The 21,041-nt window shown below is 37.7% G+C and overlaps 3 protein-coding genes across 4 annotated transcripts in view; 1 reads left to right on the top strand and 2 right to left on the bottom strand.

Moving 5' to 3' along the window:
• Positions 1–75: 75 nt before the first annotated feature.
• On the bottom strand, positions 76–5,857 carry lrrc8da (leucine rich repeat containing 8 VRAC subunit Da). The gene is made up of 2 exons (XM_082171966.1): positions 5,342–5,857; positions 76–4,031 (listed from the first exon to the last, which is right to left on the bottom strand). The coding sequence occupies exon 2, from the start codon at positions 4,027–4,029 to the stop codon at positions 1,543–1,545; it is 2,487 nt and encodes an 828-aa protein (XP_082028092.1). The 5' UTR covers positions 4,030–4,031; positions 5,342–5,857; the 3' UTR covers positions 76–1,542.
• Positions 5,858–7,673: 1,816 nt separating this feature from the next.
• On the top strand, positions 7,674–13,162 carry gtf2b (general transcription factor IIB). The gene is made up of 7 exons (XM_082172319.1): positions 7,674–7,762; positions 8,772–8,878; positions 8,978–9,111; positions 9,198–9,344; positions 11,430–11,559; positions 12,137–12,418; positions 12,512–13,162. The coding sequence occupies exons 1-7, from the start codon at positions 7,746–7,748 to the stop codon at positions 12,643–12,645; spliced, it is 951 nt and encodes a 316-aa protein (XP_082028445.1). The 5' UTR covers positions 7,674–7,745; the 3' UTR covers positions 12,646–13,162.
• A 71-nt stretch (positions 13,163–13,233) lies between these two features.
• pkn2a (protein kinase N2a) overlaps positions 13,234–21,041 on the bottom strand; it is a 38,684-nt gene continuing 30,876 nt past the window's right edge. For both annotated transcript variants that reach the window (XM_082172317.1, XM_082172318.1), the window contains 14 exons: positions 20,884–21,027; positions 20,577–20,652; positions 19,085–19,244; positions 18,871–18,988; positions 18,479–18,615; positions 18,315–18,402; positions 17,564–17,655; positions 17,290–17,466; positions 17,139–17,201; positions 16,281–16,357; positions 16,063–16,205; positions 15,250–15,357; positions 15,067–15,147; positions 13,234–14,956 (listed from right to left, as the gene is read on the bottom strand). In XM_082172317.1, coding sequence (XP_082028443.1) covers positions 14,753–14,956; positions 15,067–15,147; positions 15,250–15,357; positions 16,063–16,205; positions 16,281–16,357; positions 17,139–17,201; positions 17,290–17,466; positions 17,564–17,655; positions 18,315–18,402; positions 18,479–18,615; positions 18,871–18,988; positions 19,085–19,244; positions 20,577–20,652; positions 20,884–21,027 — 1,668 coding nt within the window. In that variant the 3' untranslated portion in view covers positions 13,234–14,752. The remainder of the gene's footprint in view (positions 14,957–15,066; positions 15,148–15,249; positions 15,358–16,062; positions 16,206–16,280; positions 16,358–17,138; positions 17,202–17,289; positions 17,467–17,563; positions 17,656–18,314; positions 18,403–18,478; positions 18,616–18,870; positions 18,989–19,084; positions 19,245–20,576; positions 20,653–20,883; positions 21,028–21,041) is intronic.

The following is a 21,041-nucleotide window of genomic DNA, read 5'->3' on the forward strand; positions in this document are numbered from 1 at the left end:
AAAATACTCAAGTAGATTGTGCCTGTTTGACTGTCGAGCCAAAATCAATTAAGAGTACAAAAAGCAGAAGTCAGATTCTCGTAAATCAAATTAATTTAATTTGTGATATTTGCAGGTATTCTTTGTAAATATCAGTTTTTAGTGCTCAAACTACAGGTTGAAACCTTTGTACCATTGTACTTTTAAAACACTGTAACACATATCCAAACCTAGTTTATAAGCAACATTTAATAATAATAACAATCAGAAAATGGAAAAAAATAAGACATTAATAATTACATTGCAAAGGGCAGTATTACCAGATGTTCTTTGCCAAGCATGTGGCATATTCTAAGATACAGTCATTACGACAATGCATAAGTAAACCTCGAGCAGCTTTACAAGGTCACTGTGGTTGTAATCATGAAGTGCAGCATGCACATCCCCCCCATCTGGCATTTCTTAGTCCTTGATAGGCCTCTTATCATCACAATGCAGCAAAAAGAAAATGTATATGTTTCACTTTTAACAAAGGAAATTCAAGATACATTCTCAGACTCAAAAGCGTGTTGCAATTTTGCAGTTATTGCTAAAGAGAACGTGAACTTTCATAACGTCTTTCATCATGTCAGATCATGTCTTTTAAAGTTTATAAAATGTTGATAAGCACTGCTCCTAAACTAAATCGTAAGAAATACATGATACATATAAAAACATTTTGTTCAAAATTAAGTTGGTTTCCATAATTAAAGACTTTGCTGAAAACTGCTGCTAATAGACACTTTTGAAAATTTAGGACATTTAGGATAACTACTGACCTTTATACATAGTTCACCCAGAAATGGTTATTCTGCCATAATTCACTCAACCTTGTGTTGTTCAAACTGTATGACTTTCTTTCTTTTGCGGAACATAGAAGAATATATTTCTAAAAATGTCCGTGTTTTTTTTCAGTCCATACAATGAAAGTCTGTGGGGTAGAATGTTGTTTTGGGCCCCACTGATGGACAAAACAACAGTAGAAACATTCTTTGAAATTTCATCTTTTGTGTTCCACATTAGTAAGAAAGTCATACAAGGTTGGAACAACGTGAGGGTGAGTAAATGACAGAATTTAAATTTTTGAGTGCACTATCCCTTTAAAATACACATCAGTCTGCATATTAAATATAGTAACTTAAATGTATATAAATAACAACAAACAATATACAAGTAAATGTGTAACAGAACATAATTTAAACTAAACATACCTGTGCTAATAGGCAAACGGAAGCAAACACAAACATGTTATTTGCAACGTTCCTGTTATATTTTGCAACAAATACTTTTGCTTCCTGTCTTTGAGGCCCCTTTCTAGAACATACGTTGATGACATATTAGCAGGTCCTTGAAATTTCAGCAGATTTCCAAAGAATTTAAACGTCCATCATTTATAAAAGTGTCCACATTCCGCCCCTTGCATGTTCATTTATTAAATATATTTGGCTAGTTTGATTATATTTTCATCAACCGATAAGAGCGAATTATCATTAATAATGCTTCGATCCATTCTGAAGAGTTCCATTAGTCACTACTGATACTTTCCTTGACCTCAAGAGGCAGTGTGTCAAAAAGATGATCCTCCACGAAGAGGAGGTTTTTCCGAAGAAGGTGACACTGGCCAAGCTGAAATGGAAGGCAATCTAAGCAGTTCCCTTTGAGCTCAAGTTGGGACAGCTGAACTAACTGCCCAATGGACTCTGGGATGGAGGTGATGCTGTTATGACCCACCAATAAAACCTTCAGTTTGGAACATTTAAACAGTTGATTAGGCAGAACTTCTACCTTGTTCCCTGTGATAGCAAAATGTTGAAGGTTGTGAAGGTGTCCAACCTCCACTGGTATACTTGAGATGGAGTTGTTGCTGAGGTCAATGTGCCTCAGTTTGGGCAGATGAAACAAAGCTGGAGGAAGGGTCTCCAGTTTATTGTGACAGATAATGAGGGACTCCAGACTCTTTACTAGGCCTATCGATGGTGGAATGGCATTGATCTTGTTGTACCACAGCTTGAGGCACACCAATCTTCTTAGGTGCTGAAAGCTGATGATTTCCTCAATGGTCCGGATATTGTTATTCTTCAAATCCAGTTCTTGCAAGTTAGCCAAGCTAAAGATGGCATGGGGGATCCTCTCCAAATCACAGTTCTGGAGATCCAAATCCACTAGGCTGGTCATCTTCTTGAGACTGTTCAGTACCAGTAATTTAGTTCCATCATTGTGAATCACCAGTTTGACGAGATGTGGTGACAGTTCTGTTAGATTTGTGGGTATTTTGTTAAGATTGCTTTTGAGATACAATGTCCGCAAGTGTCTCAGATCTCTCAGTGACTCCAAACCAATCATCTTGTTGTGTTCAGAGTTCAGGTTCCCAATCAGGTTCAGGTCCTTGAGGCTCCTCAAAAGATAAATCCACGTTGGGATTTCTGCAACATCAGTAAACTTAATGTGAAGGCATCGCAGATGGTCGCGGAGAAAAGTGAAAGCGGATTGTTCGACTTTAGCAGGGCAGTTATATAGATGTAGTTCCCGTAGGTTGGTCATCTGAGAAACTTTGGCTGAAATTCTGACCTCAGGAATAAGCTCTAACTTGAGGACTTCCAGATCGGTGAGGTCAAATACTGCATTAGGGAGTCCTGACAGCATAAAGAGGTGAAGTTCTTGTTCATCTTGAGCATTGGATGTCACATGCTGACGTAGTTTTTCAAACGTCCACTCGTGGTTAAGGCTAATTTCTCGTAGTTTGTTCTCACTGACCTCGGAGAGAAATACACCAAATCGCTTGGAGTACAGCTGATCATATTGGTCGACCATGTGTAGGAGAAATGCAAAGTCATTCTTGACATCAGGAATATCACTAAAGCTACTTTCCTCTCTGACTTTTTCAAAAGAGTACTCCTTAAGAGGTCTCCTGAAGAGCCAGTAGAGTGTATACAAACACACCAGTCCATAGAGACATATCATAGCCATGAAGGTGAAGAGAAGTTTCCTTAACATGAATGCCATGTTGTGTGTGCAAATGAATCGATCATACCCGGTCAAACTTTCGATTTTAGGATGGCATATATGGCAGAAACTGATATGTGCGGCAAATGTTGACGTATAGCTCAAAATCAAAATGATCTTCAGTGCTTTTATTGCAGTCTGAGCCACATAGAGTTTGTAGATGAAGTCACTGTCTTCGATGTGAGCTCGAAATTTTCGCACTTTCTCAAAAAGAGCCTTGGCCTGTTCTCCATCTTTTTTGTCTAAGGTGGTCAGGCTGGGAGCTTCTGCGATGAGCTTTTCGGTAGGAAACTGTACCGTTGGAGTTTCCATTAAAGGAGTAGACTGACTGCTGTCCTCTGAGGATACATGTTTTTTGTAAACCGCACCGCTTGTGAACCTTTGCTTGTTTTCCTCAGAATCTTCACAAGCGGTTTCGGACAAAGCTTTCGTCGTCCATGGCGATTCAAAGCACCGTCCCAAAATGGAAACAAAGTGTTCAATCTTTGAGCTGGTCTTTGGGTATTTGAACCAAAAATTGCTGCTTACCATCAGCATTATGGTGTGTATGAGGGCAAGGTAAGGAAAGTATTTGTTATACCATGGTAAGGCATCATGGTAGCACATTTGGTTGACAAAAATATACTGCTGATAGTCCAGGTTTGTTTTACGTCCTCTGGGTTCAGGATGAGACTTCATACCCTCTCCTTTTAAGGGGGTAGATTGAGTGTTAAGAAGTTCATGTGCAACGCTGTCAGGAAGGTCTTTAGTGGGTGCGGGTGTGGGTGCAGTCGTCAGAAGTGATGTGGAACATTCTGGTAGATTTTGTGCTTCCTTAGGGTTTGTGCTTTCCTCAAGAATGGGAAGACATGCCACTTGGTCTTTGGATAACTGCATAGTCCCAGAAAAGATGGCTAACATCAACATTATCACCCCAATATAATCCATGAACACATCCCACCATGGTTTCAAAATACGGTAGGTTGGCTGGATGTCATTAAGGGAGGCAACTTCAGTAAGACTAAACATCCCTGTAATAAAGAGAAGTGCAGTCAGTGCATGTTTGAACAGAACTAATTCATGTCTCAAATGTTAATGATGTACACATTTGAAAGTCTTGGGTGTTTACTCCCAGATAAAATAAACAAATACCATATTTTAAAGAGTAGATTTAGGCTACATTTAGTCATTTAGCAGATTCTTTAATTGAAAGCAACTTATGTACAAATGTGTATATAAATGAGTGAGTTACCCAGAGTGCATGTACTGACTGTGCAGTTTGCACTATTCGTCAAATACCTGCTAGCCACATGTGGCTTCAGGTTACAACATGAAAGGTCCGAACCATCTCAAGAGTGTGTAATGTTTGAAATGGCACTTCACTGCAACGTCTTACATGTTCGTGTGGCATGAAAAACACGTGTCCATGCACTTTGGATAGGTTTTCTGATTCCAGGTTAAAACATTTTTAGCAGCCAATGTGGTATTAATATCCCAATTCTGTTTTTAAACGTACTCCTAAGTGGCATGCACACAATTCGAGTGCAGCTTTATTTGTTGCCTGCTATTTTCTCAGACTGTTGCCTGAGAAATAGAGTCTGGAAACACATGACAGCTGTTAATCATTAGAATGGTCTGTGTTAACTATTTAAGGATTTTAAGAAATATACAAGCTAAGCCCATTATTCTGACTTTAAGGTGATTACATCTGTCATTCCATAAAATGAGTGCCTTATGTGCCTTTATTTTGAAGCCATAGTGAACTTTTCAGGACAATTGCAGGCTTCCTCCCACACTTAAATTCATAATTTGTTACATTTGTCAGTAGAGGGCGATCTTTAAAAAAAAAAAAAAATACAGAAAACTAGGCTATGTTTTAATTTAATGTCAGTTAAATTCTCCGTCTAAGGAACACCTTGTAGTGTCATGACAGTAAAAGGACAAATGGCTAATTTAACTACAAAACTGACAACCATGTTACTATTTTTAAGTAATTAATTCATTATTTTTATTAAATTATTATTATTATTAAACTTTTTTAAATAACCGTCCTTTTCAGAATGGAAATGGACCCATTTAATCGATGACCCAGTAAATGGAAAACGTTTCCAGGTTGTTCTAAAATGGTTAATATCAGGCTATGATACGTCTTAAAATAGAAATATTCATATTCGTATTTGCACAGTAATACGATGTCAGGATCTACATAGCTGCTATAAGGTAGATCGAGTCTAAAACGCGAACTGAACTAACATAACCTGCAACCCCAGGGAATAATATATTTCTAGGAAGCAGGAAGAAATAAGCCTCAAAGACCCAGATAGTAAAGCGGTCTACTTACTGTCTCTGCTGGTGTTTTCACTGGGATAGAAGAGCACGCACTGTTATCTTTGTCATATTGCTGTAGACGCTGGATTTGACAAAAGTTGACGTTGAGCAGGAAACGGACTACAAAAGTCAAATACACAATCGCCACCAAACAATCTTCTTTCAGCATATAATGTAATGTCCGTCAAGGACTGCACACTCTGTCCACAGAAGTCTGAACTCGGCGAGAGGTTTAAAAAAATGCGATTCTTTGTCCGACTTGCTCTGACTTGTAGTTCAGCAGTCAAAATGACGAAGTTGTTCCGCTCGTCAACTGCGTATCTCATTGGACGGTGACTGCGTAGCGTTTATGAACCCACCGGATAAGGTGAATTACCACCAAAAAGCCCTTTAGCCCAGAAGACGCGCCCTGTACAAAAAGCAGTGTCTTACATAAAGGTGTCTTTTCAATTATAAGTGGAGTCTGTGAAATATTATAATTCTGACAGCCATAACCATTTAATAATTGAGACTAAACACGTGAGCTCATTCTTCTTCTTTTTTCTTCTTCCTTTCTTTTATGAGGAAACTTTTTCTTCTTCCTTTCTTTTATGAGGAAACTAGGACCCAGTGCAGTATTGTTTGGCTGGCACAGGGTGCAGGAAATGTCTTGGTAACTAAAATCAACCCACCCTAAATGTTTTTTTTGTTTTTTTCAAGTTTCAGCTAGTTCGTAAGAGGAACATCGTTTTATTTTGTCTGGCTGAATCATGAACACGCTTGTTTTTCTTCCTCTTCTGTCATTTATTTTTTCCGACCAGTGTTTTGGATGCTTTTAATCATTCTTTTTCATAAAATAACATGATATTTAATATTTTTATGTCATGCACATTTATTGTCATGAACAGAAGCCCAAGGCAATGAGGAATGACATATCGATTTCTATTCTTTATGCAAGTTCAGCACATTTTGTTTTACACATGCAGTTGCCATAAAAGTGTCACCACCTGTTTATCAGTGTATTTGCTTCTTTAGTGCTGTTGAGTGTTATTAGAAAGATGATCCCTTTAGAGAGATATGAGTGTTCTCACCATGGATGGTTTATAAGAGGGCCCAACCCTTGGTTTTTGAGAGCACTACAAATGGAATTAAACCCATAATAACTTTGTTTGACACATCTGCATTATTAAGCTAAATGATTCATGAATTTAGGGATGGTTTATAATTAAGCAGAAACGTGACCAATTGTTTTAAAATGAGACAAATCACGTGCATTTTCCATTGTAGTCAAATAAAGCCATGTGCAATTCTGCACCTGTGTTATGTTTCAGTCCAGACAATGAATTTTATTATTCTGTACTATTTAAGAACACATTTGAGTTAAAATTACACAATTAGAGGCAAATTGTAGGCCAGACTCAAACATGTCGGTTGGGCTATAATTTATGAAATTTTAACTAGGCCTATATTTTAGATTGTGTGTGTATGTGTATGTGTGTGTGTGTGTGTGTGTGTGTGTGTGTGTGTGTGTGTGTGTGTGTGTGTGTGTGTGTGTGTGTGTGTGTGTGTGTGTGTGTGTGTGTGTGTGTGTGTGTGTGTGTGTGTGTGTGTGTGTGTGTGTGTGTGTGTGTGTGTTAAACCTTAAAAGTATAACCTGCTTCTTCTGGGACTGTCACTTCAAAAAAAATGGGTAGTTTATGCATACTATTGCCATGAATATTTTTCACTAGTTCGTTTTAGATTAACTTTAAACTTTTACAAACCTAATTTTAATACAAATAATTTTATTTGAGAAAAATAGCTAATCAAATGTAAAATGTTAAAGGGATGGTTCAATTTGATCAATACTTACTCACTCTCAAGTTGTTCCAAACCGGTATTCTTTCTTCTGTTGAACACAAAAGAAGATATTTTGAAGAATGTTGGTAACCAGACTGTTGACTGTAGCCATTGATTTCCATAGTAGGAAAAAAAATACTATAGTCAATGGGTGCAGTCAACTGTCTGGTTATAAACATTCTTCAAAGTATCTTCTTTTGTGTTCAACAGAAGAAAGAAACACAGGTTTGGAACAACATGAAGGTGAGTAAATTATGACAACATTTTCCTTTTCGGGTGAACTATCCCATAGTTTTACATGATCAAGACACCTTAATTGAATTTCGAGAATATCAGATGAAGAGGCTACTTTATCTGAAAATATTACAAATTGAATTCCTGCATTTAAGGTTTAAATTGCCCATTTGAAACTTTAAAATGTTAAATTGCCACATGTTGTTGACATGAAAAATTTGCCGAATCATAAATTCGTAAGTTTGTCACTTGTGGCTCTCCGTCTCCGCCGTGTACACGTGATTTAGAAAACCTATAAATAGGGGTAGCCGGCGTCCATTGTGTTCACCATAGAGTCACTGCTGTGGACGACAGATACTAACAGTATGGCGTCAACGAGCCGGTTAGTTACATTTCTGCTAGTTTTGTTCCTCTTTGATATCAATTGTAAACGTATGGCATAAATGACCTTTGAATCTCTCCGGTGTGGGCCTCTATAGGTTTTTTGTCGAAGTTTGTTGTCATCGTGACGTGATGCGTATAAAGGAGGTCTTGGGAAATGAACACTGTCATTTTCTGCTAGCGCATGTTGGCTAGCCGTTCGCATCTCATGAAATAAGACAAAATGAGGGCAGCAAGTGATTTTGAAAGACTAGCCGTCTGAGTTATTTTAAATCTGCGTGGAAGGTTAAGAGATATCTGTCAAAATCGAACCAAATAACAGTCGTCACAGAGCTAACAGCGCTAACTACACGTACATTAAGTAACAAGAGGGACACTTGAAAACTCTCAGGAAGTGATGCCGATTGATTATTTGCTTATTGCTTTTTTCTGTGCTAACTCATGTCTGGGTTGTAGAGGCTACAACATCTGCTGTATAAGTCCAAGCCTCCCTTTAGTCCACTGTTATTTTATTTATTTTTTTAAACAGCTGGAAGATTATATTTTGCTATTCTTTAATAATAAATGAAGACGTTATTGTGTAGTTGTAGAGTTAAACTATGGATAAATTAGGAAAACACTCAAAACAGATTTTTTTTTTTAGTTTGATATTTTATAGATTACAAAATAATAGAACAAACCCTTAACTGGGCATATGGCATATTCAATAATAGTAATAATAATAATAATTTCAAACAATATATTGGAATAAGTCTGGTTTGCAGTATTTAGAATTGCATATGCTCTGTGGTTCTGCTGCGTTTGACAAAATGATGCCGCAAGAACCATCTCTTATTAATCTATATAATTAAAAAATAAACTTGTTTTTTATATGCACCTGCTTTAGAAGAATGTTTGGGCATCTTCCTGTACTGTTTACTGTATGCTAATCCACAGACAAACAATTGTTTTCTCACGTCAACAGAGTTCATGTAGATTTTTCCTGACCTTTGGAATCTTGTCTGTTTCAGTGGAGACTCTCTTCCCAAGGTGCAATGCCCCAATCACCCCGATGCACAGCTGGTGGAGGACTACAGGGCAGGAGACATGATCTGCCCTGAATGTGGCCTTGTAGTAGGTATGAGTTTCCACCTGAATATTAGAGCTTTGAGTGGATGTTTTTTCATTGCTGACTTAAACAATAAGACAATAAGCGTGCATTTCCTTTCTTTTGCAGGTGACCGTGTAATTGATGTAGGGTCAGAATGGAGAACGTTCACCAATGAGAAAGCAACTAAAGACCCGTCTCGTGTTGGTGACGCCCAGAACCCTCTCCTCAATGGAGGTGACCTCACCACCATGATCAGCAAAGTAAGGAACTTGTCTACCTATTGATTTTGTGTTTTGGTGTTCTCGTCATGGTTTTTTAAAAATATATTTTCCTTATGCTATTTCAGGGAACAGGTGCAGCGAGTTTTGATGAGTTTGGAAATTCCAAGTACCAGAATCGGAGAACCATGAGTAGCTCTGATCGAGCCATGCTGAATGCCTTCAAAGAGATCAGCACCATGGCCGACAGGATCAATCTCCCCAGAAACATCATTGTGAGTATTCCAGCCTACTGTTATTGAATTAGAGGGTAACGTAATTATGCAAATGTAATTATGCACAACACGGAAGGAGCCTAAACTAAAGAATTATGAACAATAAACCCAATTAACTATATCTTAATTATGCAACCAATTTATTTATATCACATTTATACATGGTATAAAAAAATCTTTGTTTTTTTTATAAATCAAAACTTGTAAGTTGAGTGGTTAACTTTACATTTGTTGCTCATGAGCTGCTTTTTACATAACACCTTTAAAATGATTGAAATACAGAATGTAAATTTAAAATAATTTGCAAAATTCTTAATTTCCATTCACTATAGACTTGCTTTCTGCTCACTGATCTTTATATATATATATATATATTTTATTTTAGATATTATAAATTAATGTTCCTTTCGACCATGTTTCACACTGACACCCTCCTTATGATGTCGGCAACTCGTGTATCATCTAGAATTCTGAGTTTCTCCACTTGTAAATAACACTCACGCTGCGTCTGAAATCACATACTCTGAGTAGGTACTACATTTGATTTTGAATTTACTTCGCTTCTGTTAAAAAAATATGTATTTGTATATAGTAGGGCTGGGCGATATGGCCAAAAAATCATATCTCTGTATTTTTTGGTTAAATGGCGATATACGATATATATCTCTGTACTTTATACGTTTTTCTATTTTGATAAAGAAAATATGCCCAATGATATCCTACAAGCAATGTTGATATTGAAGGAAACAAATATAGTCAATTTAGTGTAGGCTATGCAATAGGGCTGGGCGATATATCGCATGACATTGTTATGCACATCTCGTCAATAAAGCCGGTTCCTTGATTAGTAGTAAATCGCCATCACCTGCTTTCAGATGGAGCGGCATTTACTACACAGAGCCGTAGTTCACTGACAAGCTGAGCCATATCGCATTAATTATCACGGACGTATCGCCTGCGATAATGCGATATGGCTCAGCTTGTCAGTGAACTACGTTAAAATCACATTACATTCCAACATTGTAACATTACAATCCAAAAACTTTATTTTTTATTTTTATGAAAATAAAAACAAAAGCACAAACTAATTATATTAGCCTGCATTTGATTAGCCCTTTATAATGGTCACTTTCATAAAAAATATACTTACTTTTAGGTTTAAAATTCCACATATTAGTCTCCAACAAATATTTTAGCAATATGTATATTTTAGTCAGAATTATTGCGCTACTATTCTATTGTGCTCAGTCTGTGTGGCACGCATCCGCGCGGCGGCGCTCATTCACGGAAGCTTGAATTTTAGCGGAGATTCACTTGTAGAAGACTCGCCCTCTCCTGACAATGAAATTGGACATATTTGTTTGACTTTCTAACATTTACAGATGGAGAATATAACTGTGAAATGTAAGTTAAGCACTGAGGAAAACGCAAGTATTTATCTATCAGTCTGAGTCAGCAACAGTATCTGTCAGAGCATCTGACAGGGCAAGCTGCTTTAAACTTGTTAACTGTATCTTACCAGTTATTTTGAAGCCATTAATATAAGCTTGTGTCATGTTTAGGACAAATTGTACTTTGTACTTTCATTGCAGCAGCTCACACTGCGTCCTCCGCTATTTTTCAGATGTGCTCGTATCAAACTACTATCGATATAAACGGTATTGCCTCATTCCATATAGTTTCTAAAAAATATATCGATATAGTTCAAATTCGATATACTGTCCAGCCCTACTATATAGTATGAATATGCGTAGAATGAATGAAATTCAGACGTACTACATCGGCCATGTTGTTACTGTAACCTGGCGTACCAGTGTCAGTTGCGTCGCTTCACTTCCATTCATAAATCCCCTCCAGTTGCCTCATGGGATAGTAAAGTGGTCATCGAATGCATACTTCGGTATCTTGGCAGAAGTAGTAGGTCATCCAGGGACTTTTCGCCTACTGTTTTTTGAATACTATGTATTCGGACATACTACTCTTTTGGTGTACTGTTTTTCGCATACTATATAATAAGAAAGTATTAAGTTTTGGACGCAGTGTCAGTGAAGTGGCCCTGTTTAAAAATGGTTTTCTCTGTTACAGGACCGAACAAACAACTTGTTCAAACAGGTTTACGAACAGAAAAGTCTGAAAGGCAGAAGTAATGATGCGATCGCTTCAGCCTGCCTTTACATAGCGTGCAGACAGGAGGGCGTCCCTAGAACATTTAAAGGTAAAACCTGCATTTTGTTTTTTGGTTACACTTTATTTTAAGGTGTCATTGTTACAGTGTAATTATATATTTACGTACTGTGTAATATTATTTAACAACAAGTACTTACTATAGGGGTAGGGTTAGGGTTTGGTTGAAGGTTAGTTGCATGTAATTATGCCTTATTTACTGTTATTACTATGGTAAGTACATGTAAAATATGTAACAAGGACAATGTAAAATAGTGTTACCTTTTTTTTTAATGATGTTGGTGACATGAGCTTTTGACATGAAATCATGATATTAAGTATATAATTATTTTCTGCATTAAAACATTTGCTCCAATCTAATATGCTCCAATCCCATTTTAATATGCAGAGACAACTATAAGTGAGCCATTTGTAGGTTAATTCTGCCAAAAAGTGTGAACACTGTGGTTTTGTAACTCCATTTGGTGATGCAGAAATTGAGTACTTTACCTTTAGAATTATGCTATTAACTCAAAATATTATGCTTGATGAAGATATTTAGCTATTAATATTTAAGCAGGTCTTGATATACAAGTTTGTTTAATAATTCATATCTCCCTCCACCCCAGAAATCTGTGCCGTGTCTCGGATCTCTAAGAAGGAGATTGGCCGTTGCTTCAAGCTTATCCTGAAGGCTCTTGAGACGAGTGTGGACCTCATTACAACCGGCGACTTCATGTCACGTTTCTGCTCCAACTTGGGCTTGCCCAAACAGGTGCAAATGGCGGCCACTTACATCGCCAGGAAGGCCGTGGAACTGGACTTGGTTCCGGGGCGCAGTCCAATCTCAGTGGCAGCCGCAGCCATCTATATGGCCTCGCAAGCGTCTGCTGAGAAGAAGACACAGAAAGGTAAGAGAAAACAATCCACTCGCATATCGTAATAATCAAAAACAAATGGTTGTTTGTGTCCTTGATATATGAAGTTATTTTTCTCTCATGCAGAGATTGGGGACATTGCTGGAGTGGCAGACGTCACCATCCGTCAGTCTTACCGTCTCATTTACCCCCGTGCTGCCGATCTCTTTCCTCCCGACTTCAAATTCGACACACCTGTGGATAAACTGCCTCAACTGTAAACACCCATGTGCCCCACTCACCGCTCTTTGTACTTGCAGAATTTTTGCCCTTTTCTCTTTGAAATTTGCTGTGAAGGCACAAGCCTTTTGAAAAGACAACAGCAGGGATTCGGCAAAGTGCAGAAGACACATTCCAAGATTAAACACAATTACAGGCTGTACTTTCATTTGTGTGTATATAAATTGTACATATGTCCAAGTGGGAATTTGATTGATGGTTCCAACTGGGCATATTTCTTACTGTAACATTTTCTTTTCTAGGAAATTATTTTGTTAGCTTGTTTGCATTATATTTAGTAACTTAAATAATGAATGCTTTTCAGAAAAGCATGGTGAACATCTTGGAAACCCCCAAATCAGATTTACATATACCTTGAGATTTGAAAGTAACTCACAAATGGTTTTATTTCCCTCTTTTTTTATTATATGAGGGGAACGGTATGAAGTGGAAGTTTCTGTTTGTGTGTTTCTGTACTCAGTTCAGTTATTATAAAAGTTTTCATGAAACACCAGAGAATCCTTTTTGAAGTGACAAATCATTTCATTAGGTCAACAAATTGTCCAAAAAGAGGCAAAAAAAAAACCTCGTACATAATAAACATTTTAATTTTTGCATTTGGGATGGCTGACAGTTTTAGCAAAACCTGTTATTTACATCATTGTCAAGTCAAACGTCACAACTGTACCATTGAAACATTTCCTTTGCATCATGCTTAGACATAAGTAGTGGGTAGAAAACCTCTGTACAGTCCATTTTCCCCCCCACAATTTAGATAAAACATGAATATATTAGACAAAAATTAGTGCTTCCAGCTTGATAGTGTTCATGTAGTGTGGCCTATAACACACCAGACTTCAAACTAGTATCTACCCCTCCATTTGGATACACCTATGAAGCTTCAGGTGCATGTTTGAACATCTAGGGTTATTAGTATATTCATGTTGATATTTAGTGTCGAGCATGGATTCCAGTCTGTCATGACTCATGTCCATCATTTATGAGTTTTTTGTGAACAAAAGCCTATGAAATGTAAGAATTTCAGTAGGGAACAACTAGTGCTAACTCAACAAATGAGGTAATGTGATTGCCTATTACACGCACACACTACCATTCAAAAGTTTGTGGTCGGTAAGATTTTTTTTAATGTTTTTGAAAGAAGTCTCTTACGCTCACCGAAGCTGCATTTATTTGATAAAAATACAGTAAAACTGTATTTTGAAATATTATTACAAGTTAAATAAGTTTTCTATTTCAATATATTTTAAAATGTAATTTATTCCTGTGATGGCAAAACTGAATATTCAGCAGTCTTCAGTGTTATGTATATTATTACTGACCCCACACTTTTGAACGCTAGTATAAATCCACTGACAGCTTAAGTCTGGTTAAAAAACAATAACATGATGCTTAAACTTGACAAAAATAACTTAATGAATGAAAGAAGATACATTTCCTGTTTCAGAGCACTATGACATGTACATATATATATATATATATGACTAGAGTTGTTATTATGGTAGTTATCATTTGCAGTTTTCATTGTAACTAGAATCATAATGAACTAATACTGTACTGTACTGAAGGGAAGGGAAGAGTATAGACTCTATTGCATAAAAATGGCTAGATGTTTTGGTAATGGTGGCAAATTGTACATTCACTGGATATCAGATACCTATTATCTCGGTCTATGGCTTTAAAATACTTTTAAATAATTAACATTGACATTTGACAGACTTTTTTTAACCAGTCACATTGTAAATGCTTCAAATACAAAAATATCAAAATCAAGGCTCATCCTTCTCAGTGTAACTGATGAAATTCTGTGGCCTACTGACTTCCACAACACTAGGGGGTGCCAGTAAGGCACCCGATCACATGGTTCTCATGAGCTGTGGTTAGTTATCAGTATAGTTAAAAACTATACTGGTCAGTTCATGTTTTTCTCAATCAGTGCTTAGGTCCAATCATCTCTGATGAAATGTCAAAACAGAAAAGAGGTTGTGGTATTCCTAAAATAACACTGAAAACAAAATGGGGATATCAGCAAATGGTCTGATTCACATTATCTGCATCTGTGTGTGTAGAGGGAGGGATGCCGACACACAGCTAACACCAGTCTGCAATATAGTCAAAGTCTACAAACAGGTCCTGCTCGTCCTGGTTTAAGTGCCGGGGTTCTCTGGGCGGTGTCAGCACTGGATCCTCTGAGGTAAATTCATCGTCAAAGTTACTAACGTCACTGGAACCTTGGATTATGGGTACAAATGGCGGCTTCACTTTCTTTGCTAATAGTCCATCCCAGTCAATATTCTGGAAAAAAATAAGGTACAAATAATATTTATATTCAGAGAGAGAGAGAGAGAGAAAAAAATCTTGTAAGGATTGAAACAGTATATGTAGCCAGATGTTTCGGAACTTACCCTGAAGAACAGATGTTTCTTCACATCCTGTGCGTCGCGTTCACCAGCTCCAAGTCGTCGCTCTGGATTCCTTCTTAATAACTGTGTACAAAGTGAAAATATATTGATACCGAGACTGACACTCCTACAAAATGTGTCTACACTTGGTAAATCCACACTGGTAAAGCTGCTCCTGGTACCAACCCTTCTCATAATGGAGATGGCCTCCGTTGAGAGGAATCTTGGGTAGCGAACCTCATCATTTACAATGCTGTCAAACACCTCTTCTTCATCATCACCGGGAAATGGAGACTACGGAAACATGAATCCACTTAGTCATACAGAATGCCAAAAAAATAAACTAAATCTACAGATGACCAATGTTTGATATTGATTTCACTTTCACACTTATACATTTGCTTGAGTGTGAACATTATTTTGTTGATTGTCTTCTTGTGTGGTTTGTTTTCATGTGTCAAGTAGTGTCACGACATCATACGCCTTGAGCAGAATGATGGTTAAGAGGTACACTACCGTTTAAAAGTTTGGGGTCAGTAAGATTATATTTTTATACTTTAATTCAGGAAAGACACATTCAATTGTTCAAAAGTGACAGTAAAGACATTACAAAAGATTTCCATTTCAAATAAATTATATTCTTCTGAACTTTCTAGTCATTAAAGAATCCTGAAATGACCAAAGAACAGATTTCACAAAAATATTAAGCAACACAAATGTTTTCAACGTTGATAATAAGAAATGTTTCTTGAGCACCAAATCAGCATATTAGAATATTTTCATGCGACTGAAGACTGTAGAGAAGATTTTAAAATATATTAAATTATAAAACATTATTACAATTTAAAAGAACTATTTCACAATATTACTTTTTTGTTTTGTTTTTTAAATAAATGCAGCCTTGGTGAGACTTCTTTCAAAGCATTCAAAAATCTTGCAGACCCCCATCTTTTACACAATAGTATATTTGGAGAGATGTACAAGTAGATGAGCTCTGACCTCCCCGACAAGCATCTCAAAAATGAGCACGCCGAGCCCCCACCAGTCCACTGCACGCGTGTAGGATGTTTCGGTTAACACTTCAGGAGCCAGAAATTCTGGAGTGCCACAGAAAGTGCTCGTCCTGTCCCGGTAACCCATTCCTAACACAGAAAGAGGTAGAACATGTGCATCTGGTGCATGTACAGAGGGCAACACAAAAACAAACATACCCTTACCTTCTTTGCAAAGACCAAAGTCAGCAATCTTGACAAATCCCTCTGTGTCAAGTAGTAAGTTATCCAACTTCAGATCTCTGAAGAATAAATGTATTAATCCTCAAATAAATATATGAAAAACAAACATTCTTGTCAAAATTTGAATAGTTAATAGCCTCGATATACTTGTGAAGTTCTTTTTCGTTCTTTACTTGGAGGTAAAAAGAAAGTGACCATACATGACCAGCGGTATACTGTTAGTGAACATACTGCCACCGCCCACACTGATGAGAGCGGCGCTTAGATGAATATGTGCTGCACGCTTTCCTCTCAATATCAAAATAAATAAGAAAAATGACAGCGGTGAGAAAACAGCAGTTAAGAAAGCGTCTGATCATAGCGATGTGGATGTTTGCATGAACTCTGCAATTAAGCACTCCAGTCAAGTACAGCCTTTTTTATTTATATAGCACTTTATACAAAAGATTGAGATAAAGCAGTAGCTTTACAGTATTAAACAGTGTCAATGTGTCTCTTTCTATTAGAATTACAACTTAAGTTTTTACTATAAAGCAGCTCTCCAACGTGTTCATGTTTTTACTCGTGGACGTCTGACCTCAACGGACTGAACAGGATAAATGAATCTTTCCACTTCAAAGGCGGCGGAGCCTCAGCACACACCTACTTAATACGTCATCGCCACAAACCAATGGAAGTTCGAAGGTGTTTACTAGCTGGAGTGAACTTTTCTGGATCGCTTTGGCAAGCTGTTTCAAACTACAGAAACAAAGTCCAAAAACTTCGTTTTGACCTGATTTTATTTGAAATGGCGTCACACCAGTTTTGAAGTATATCGGGCCTTAAGTACAGAACACATACCTGTATACAATCCTGTGCTCATGTAAAAACTGCAACCCCAGGACGACACAAGCTGCATAAAACCTGCAACAATCAAGAACAACAGAAGATGTAGTGCTGATAAAGGCTTGATTACAACCATCTTAAAAAGCACGACTTTAGTGTCACTCACGTGGCCCGTGGCTCTGAAAACACATCGGCGTGAATGTGCATCATGAGGTCTCCTCCTGCCGCATACTCCATCACAAAACACACATGCTCCTTGGTCTGGAAACACGCAAAAAGATTGACCAGGAACGGGTGCCGCACGCTGTTCACAGTCTCGAATATCCTCTTCTCACACATCAAACTGGGAAAATAGGAAACAAGACAGGATCAAATAAGCTAGTAGTTGATATATGTTGCTCACAAATGATCATATATAAAACTTTGAAAAAAAGTTTTACCTTTCAACCTCATCACGGGCAACAATATCTCCTTTCTTAAGGGCCTTGATGGCAAACATTTCACCTGTAATACTGTATTCCGCTAGTAACACCTAAGGGAAAAGGTAAAGTGATACAGATCGAGATGTAAGATGTTTTCATTTTCTGTGAATTGTGTTTGCCTTTCACCGCCACTATTTTGGGTATTTGTCAGGGCACCAAAATATGTTGCTAAGGTGATTCTAGGTGACTATGATCTGTTACAGAAAATAAATACTGGAAAGCCTGATCACTTAATAAAAAGGTTAATAGCAAAAAAGAAGGGATGTACGAATATTAAAATTCAGCCAGATGCTGACAAGCTGAACATTTTTTTTCATGTTATGGACAATAACTGATAAATGGTCCATATTAAATAAATAAATAAATAAATATTGTTAATTCAACAGTGTTATTAATTTATTCGTTCTTTTTTAAGATTAACGAAGTCGTCTCTTAAAACCCATTTCTTTTCCTTGGCTTTCAATTCACTGTGAGCTTCTGTCATAAATATGTGGTTTGCCCTGTGTTTCTTCGTTTTTTGTGTTGTTCAGCACTTTGGTCAGCTGTGCTTGCTGTTTTTAAATGTGCTGAAACTTGAAGTGAGCGTAAGATGACGATAAAGACATTCTAAAAACAGAGGAAAAGAGCATTCACAAAAAATGCCAAAGTATAGTAAATATCCAATAGGACTATTGCCTTAAATCACCACTAAATAATAAAACCCTCGTACCTTTCCAAAATGTCCCCGTCCTAACACTGCAACACATTTAAAGTCTTTAAGACTGAAATGAAACTGTTCTTCCTCTTCTTCTTCTTCCCTAAAACAACAAAAGACCTTCAGTCAAGTGTATATTTGTTAGTACAAGAAAAACATATGAATTATAAAAAGTTCACCTTATTTCTGTGTTCTTTTGAAAAGTTATGAGCTGTAATGCTGACGGTTGAGTCTCACGTTCCACGGCTTCCTCAAGGTCAGACTGAACAATGATGCTGTTCCTGTCAATTCGGTAGTCAAATGCGGTCAAAGTGTCCTGTAAAAGAAAAAAGACATTCTGTTTATACAAGATGAGACTGTATCTTTATGTTAATAAAAGTAACGATGAAGGGATTTCCTATTCCTTTCAAATGCAAGGGGGCAGATGAGAGACTGAACATGAATTATATGTCTGCTTCAGATCTTTATCCTCAGAGTCTTTTAACTGTGCTTTCAAGGAAACAGATGGCATCAATTCAGATGCCTGGGCGGCTTATCTCTACAACAACCACATGATAGCGTGTGATGTTACCTGTTCTCGCTCTTTGTTGGGGATCTGGACCTCAGGCAGGACTTCTCTTATACTAACAGGAGAGTAAGGCTTTGGTGTAGCGTCTTTGTCAAAGTCCAGTTTTGCCACAATTGGCTCACTAGAGAGGCCAGACAAATGCAAACAGACACATAAAAGCACCACCTAGACAAAAGTGACTTGTTTACCAGTGTTTGTGTGAATTGTATGTTCATACCTCCTCAGAGCAGGGGTTCCTGGGAGACTGCTATGTCCAGTCTCAGCAGCCAGCTCGGCCACTTGAGGACTAAATGAGTTATTGGGAGAGGGAATGGCCCTCTTCACCAGCCGGCCCCATGTACCGATGCTCATCTGAGGGGCCCGCAGAAACGTTCTCTCTACAGACATGGGAGACGAAAAGAAATACATTCATCAGACCCCTATAAACCCCTTTACTTAGAGATCATGGTTATATAAACAAGAAGCTACAATGACAATAACATAACTTGCACCAAATGGTGTAAAGGTGCAGGAGCAGATTTGGGACTGAAGCCCTGGTCTGTTGACAAGTGGGAATAAAACACTGTTTTGCTTTATTACAAGCAGTGTGCCTGCATTATAAAAAGGCACTGCATTTATAATTGGCCCATTATGAGTTATTTAGGTTGAAATAACCTTTTTTGGGGGCAATTTTTGATTTACCCCATCAATTCATGAGGATTTCAGTAAGTGGTGTCCAGTTGTTATCTTGTAGGTTATTTAGCATTTTTAATCAAATTATGTGTAAAAACATTTGAACTTTTTACAGTTCAAACAAATAAAAGAGGAAATTGTGACTTATTACTTTTGTTTCAGCCCTCACACTGAAAATGAAATGTTGAGTCTTGAGAGTATTGCATTGTGGGATACAGTACAATAATTACTCTTTTTTGGCAAATGTAGTAGGCTATCTGGGTATTTATTCTATACATACAAGCAGGTGTTCAAATAGAAATTTTAAATATGCACTACCAAAAAAAGGCCACAATTTAATTCTACAAGTCTGGCAAAAAGTCCTGCAAAGCTATTTTACCAATCGTTTTTGGTACAAGAAACCCTAAATGACAACCAAAACGGTTTTCTCCCGAGGCTAGCAGATTTTTCCAATTGTTTTCAATGGGAGCGCCAGTAACGTGACAAGGCTGAGCGTTTATTTCACGCTGAGTGCTCGCCATTTTTTTTACTGGTCATCGAGAGTTGAAGAATGTTCTACTTTGGGTAAAACGCAGCACTCATCCCTGTCACTTTTTACTCAGCTGTCCAATCACAGAGCAGGAGGGGCGGGACAAAAATAAAACACAACCAACCGGCACATCCTGCTTGTACAACGGCAAAAGGTGACAACAAGCATAATAAAAAGCATACAAATTTTAAACAACAGCCAGAGAAAATACTTTACATTGTATTGAAATTTCTATATAGAAGGAATACAGAAACAAACTATCTGTGAAACGAGATAATAGTAACACTTCCGCAGATATTACGTATCATAGCAAGCAAAGTGTCTCAACTGTAAAAAAAATGCTGCGCTGCCGAAGCACTCAAGTGCCCACAGCTGGGCGTTTCAGCAGAGCGCCTGACGTTTTCAGCTGGCTTAAAAACGCTTTGGTGGACACAAGGCCTAAAGGGTCTGATGAATTGACAATTACAAAAAAAAGACATAATACTCCATGTAGTGGAGATGCGCTCACCTTGTTGCTTTGAAAAGATCTTCTTTTGCCTTTGGAGTTTGGTTCTTCGCTCAATGACCGGATTAAAAAAGGTAACCTGTAACAAAAACGGCTTTTAGACCAAGCTCTGAAAATTAATCAAATTCCACTTCAGATCTACTAGGCTCAGTTTCATTAAAGAAGCAAAGGTGGGAAAACCTGCTCGGGGGTTTCAGGGGCCACTGAGCGTGAGGAATTCCTCTGACTTTCTCACAGAGCTCCAGGCTGCTAATCAGAGGGCTCTTTGTGAGAAAGTATTGATTGCTGAGAGACAATATTGTAAAGGTACCTCTGCAAACAGAGTCCCTTGTGGCTCAAGGTAAAGGCACATTCCATGCCGCTGGTTGTCCAGGAAGTCCTCCAGTCGCAGGAATTTCACTGCACAAAGAGACCGCCAATCTCTCCAATACACCGAGATCTCCAGCTCACGAGACTACGGTACACAAA

Source organism: Leuciscus leuciscus, assembly GCF_965113295.1.
Source record: "Leuciscus leuciscus genome assembly, chromosome: 6".
NCBI classification, from domain to species: domain Eukaryota; kingdom Metazoa; phylum Chordata; class Actinopteri; order Cypriniformes; family Leuciscidae; genus Leuciscus; species Leuciscus leuciscus.

Bases quoted from the DNA above. Each gene is read 5' to 3' on its own strand.
- gtf2b (XM_082172319.1), top strand. The intron at 9,112-9,197 runs GTAAGGAACTTG...ATGCTATTTCAG, and splicing joins TCACCACCATGATCAGCAAA to GGAACAGGTGCAGCGAGTTT. The intron at 9,345-11,429 runs GTGAGTATTCCA...TCTCTGTTACAG, and splicing joins ATCTCCCCAGAAACATCATT to GACCGAACAAACAACTTGTT.
- lrrc8da (XM_082171966.1), bottom strand. From the start codon at position 4,029: ATGTTTAGTCTTACTGAAGTTGCCTCCCTTAATGACATCCAGCCAACC.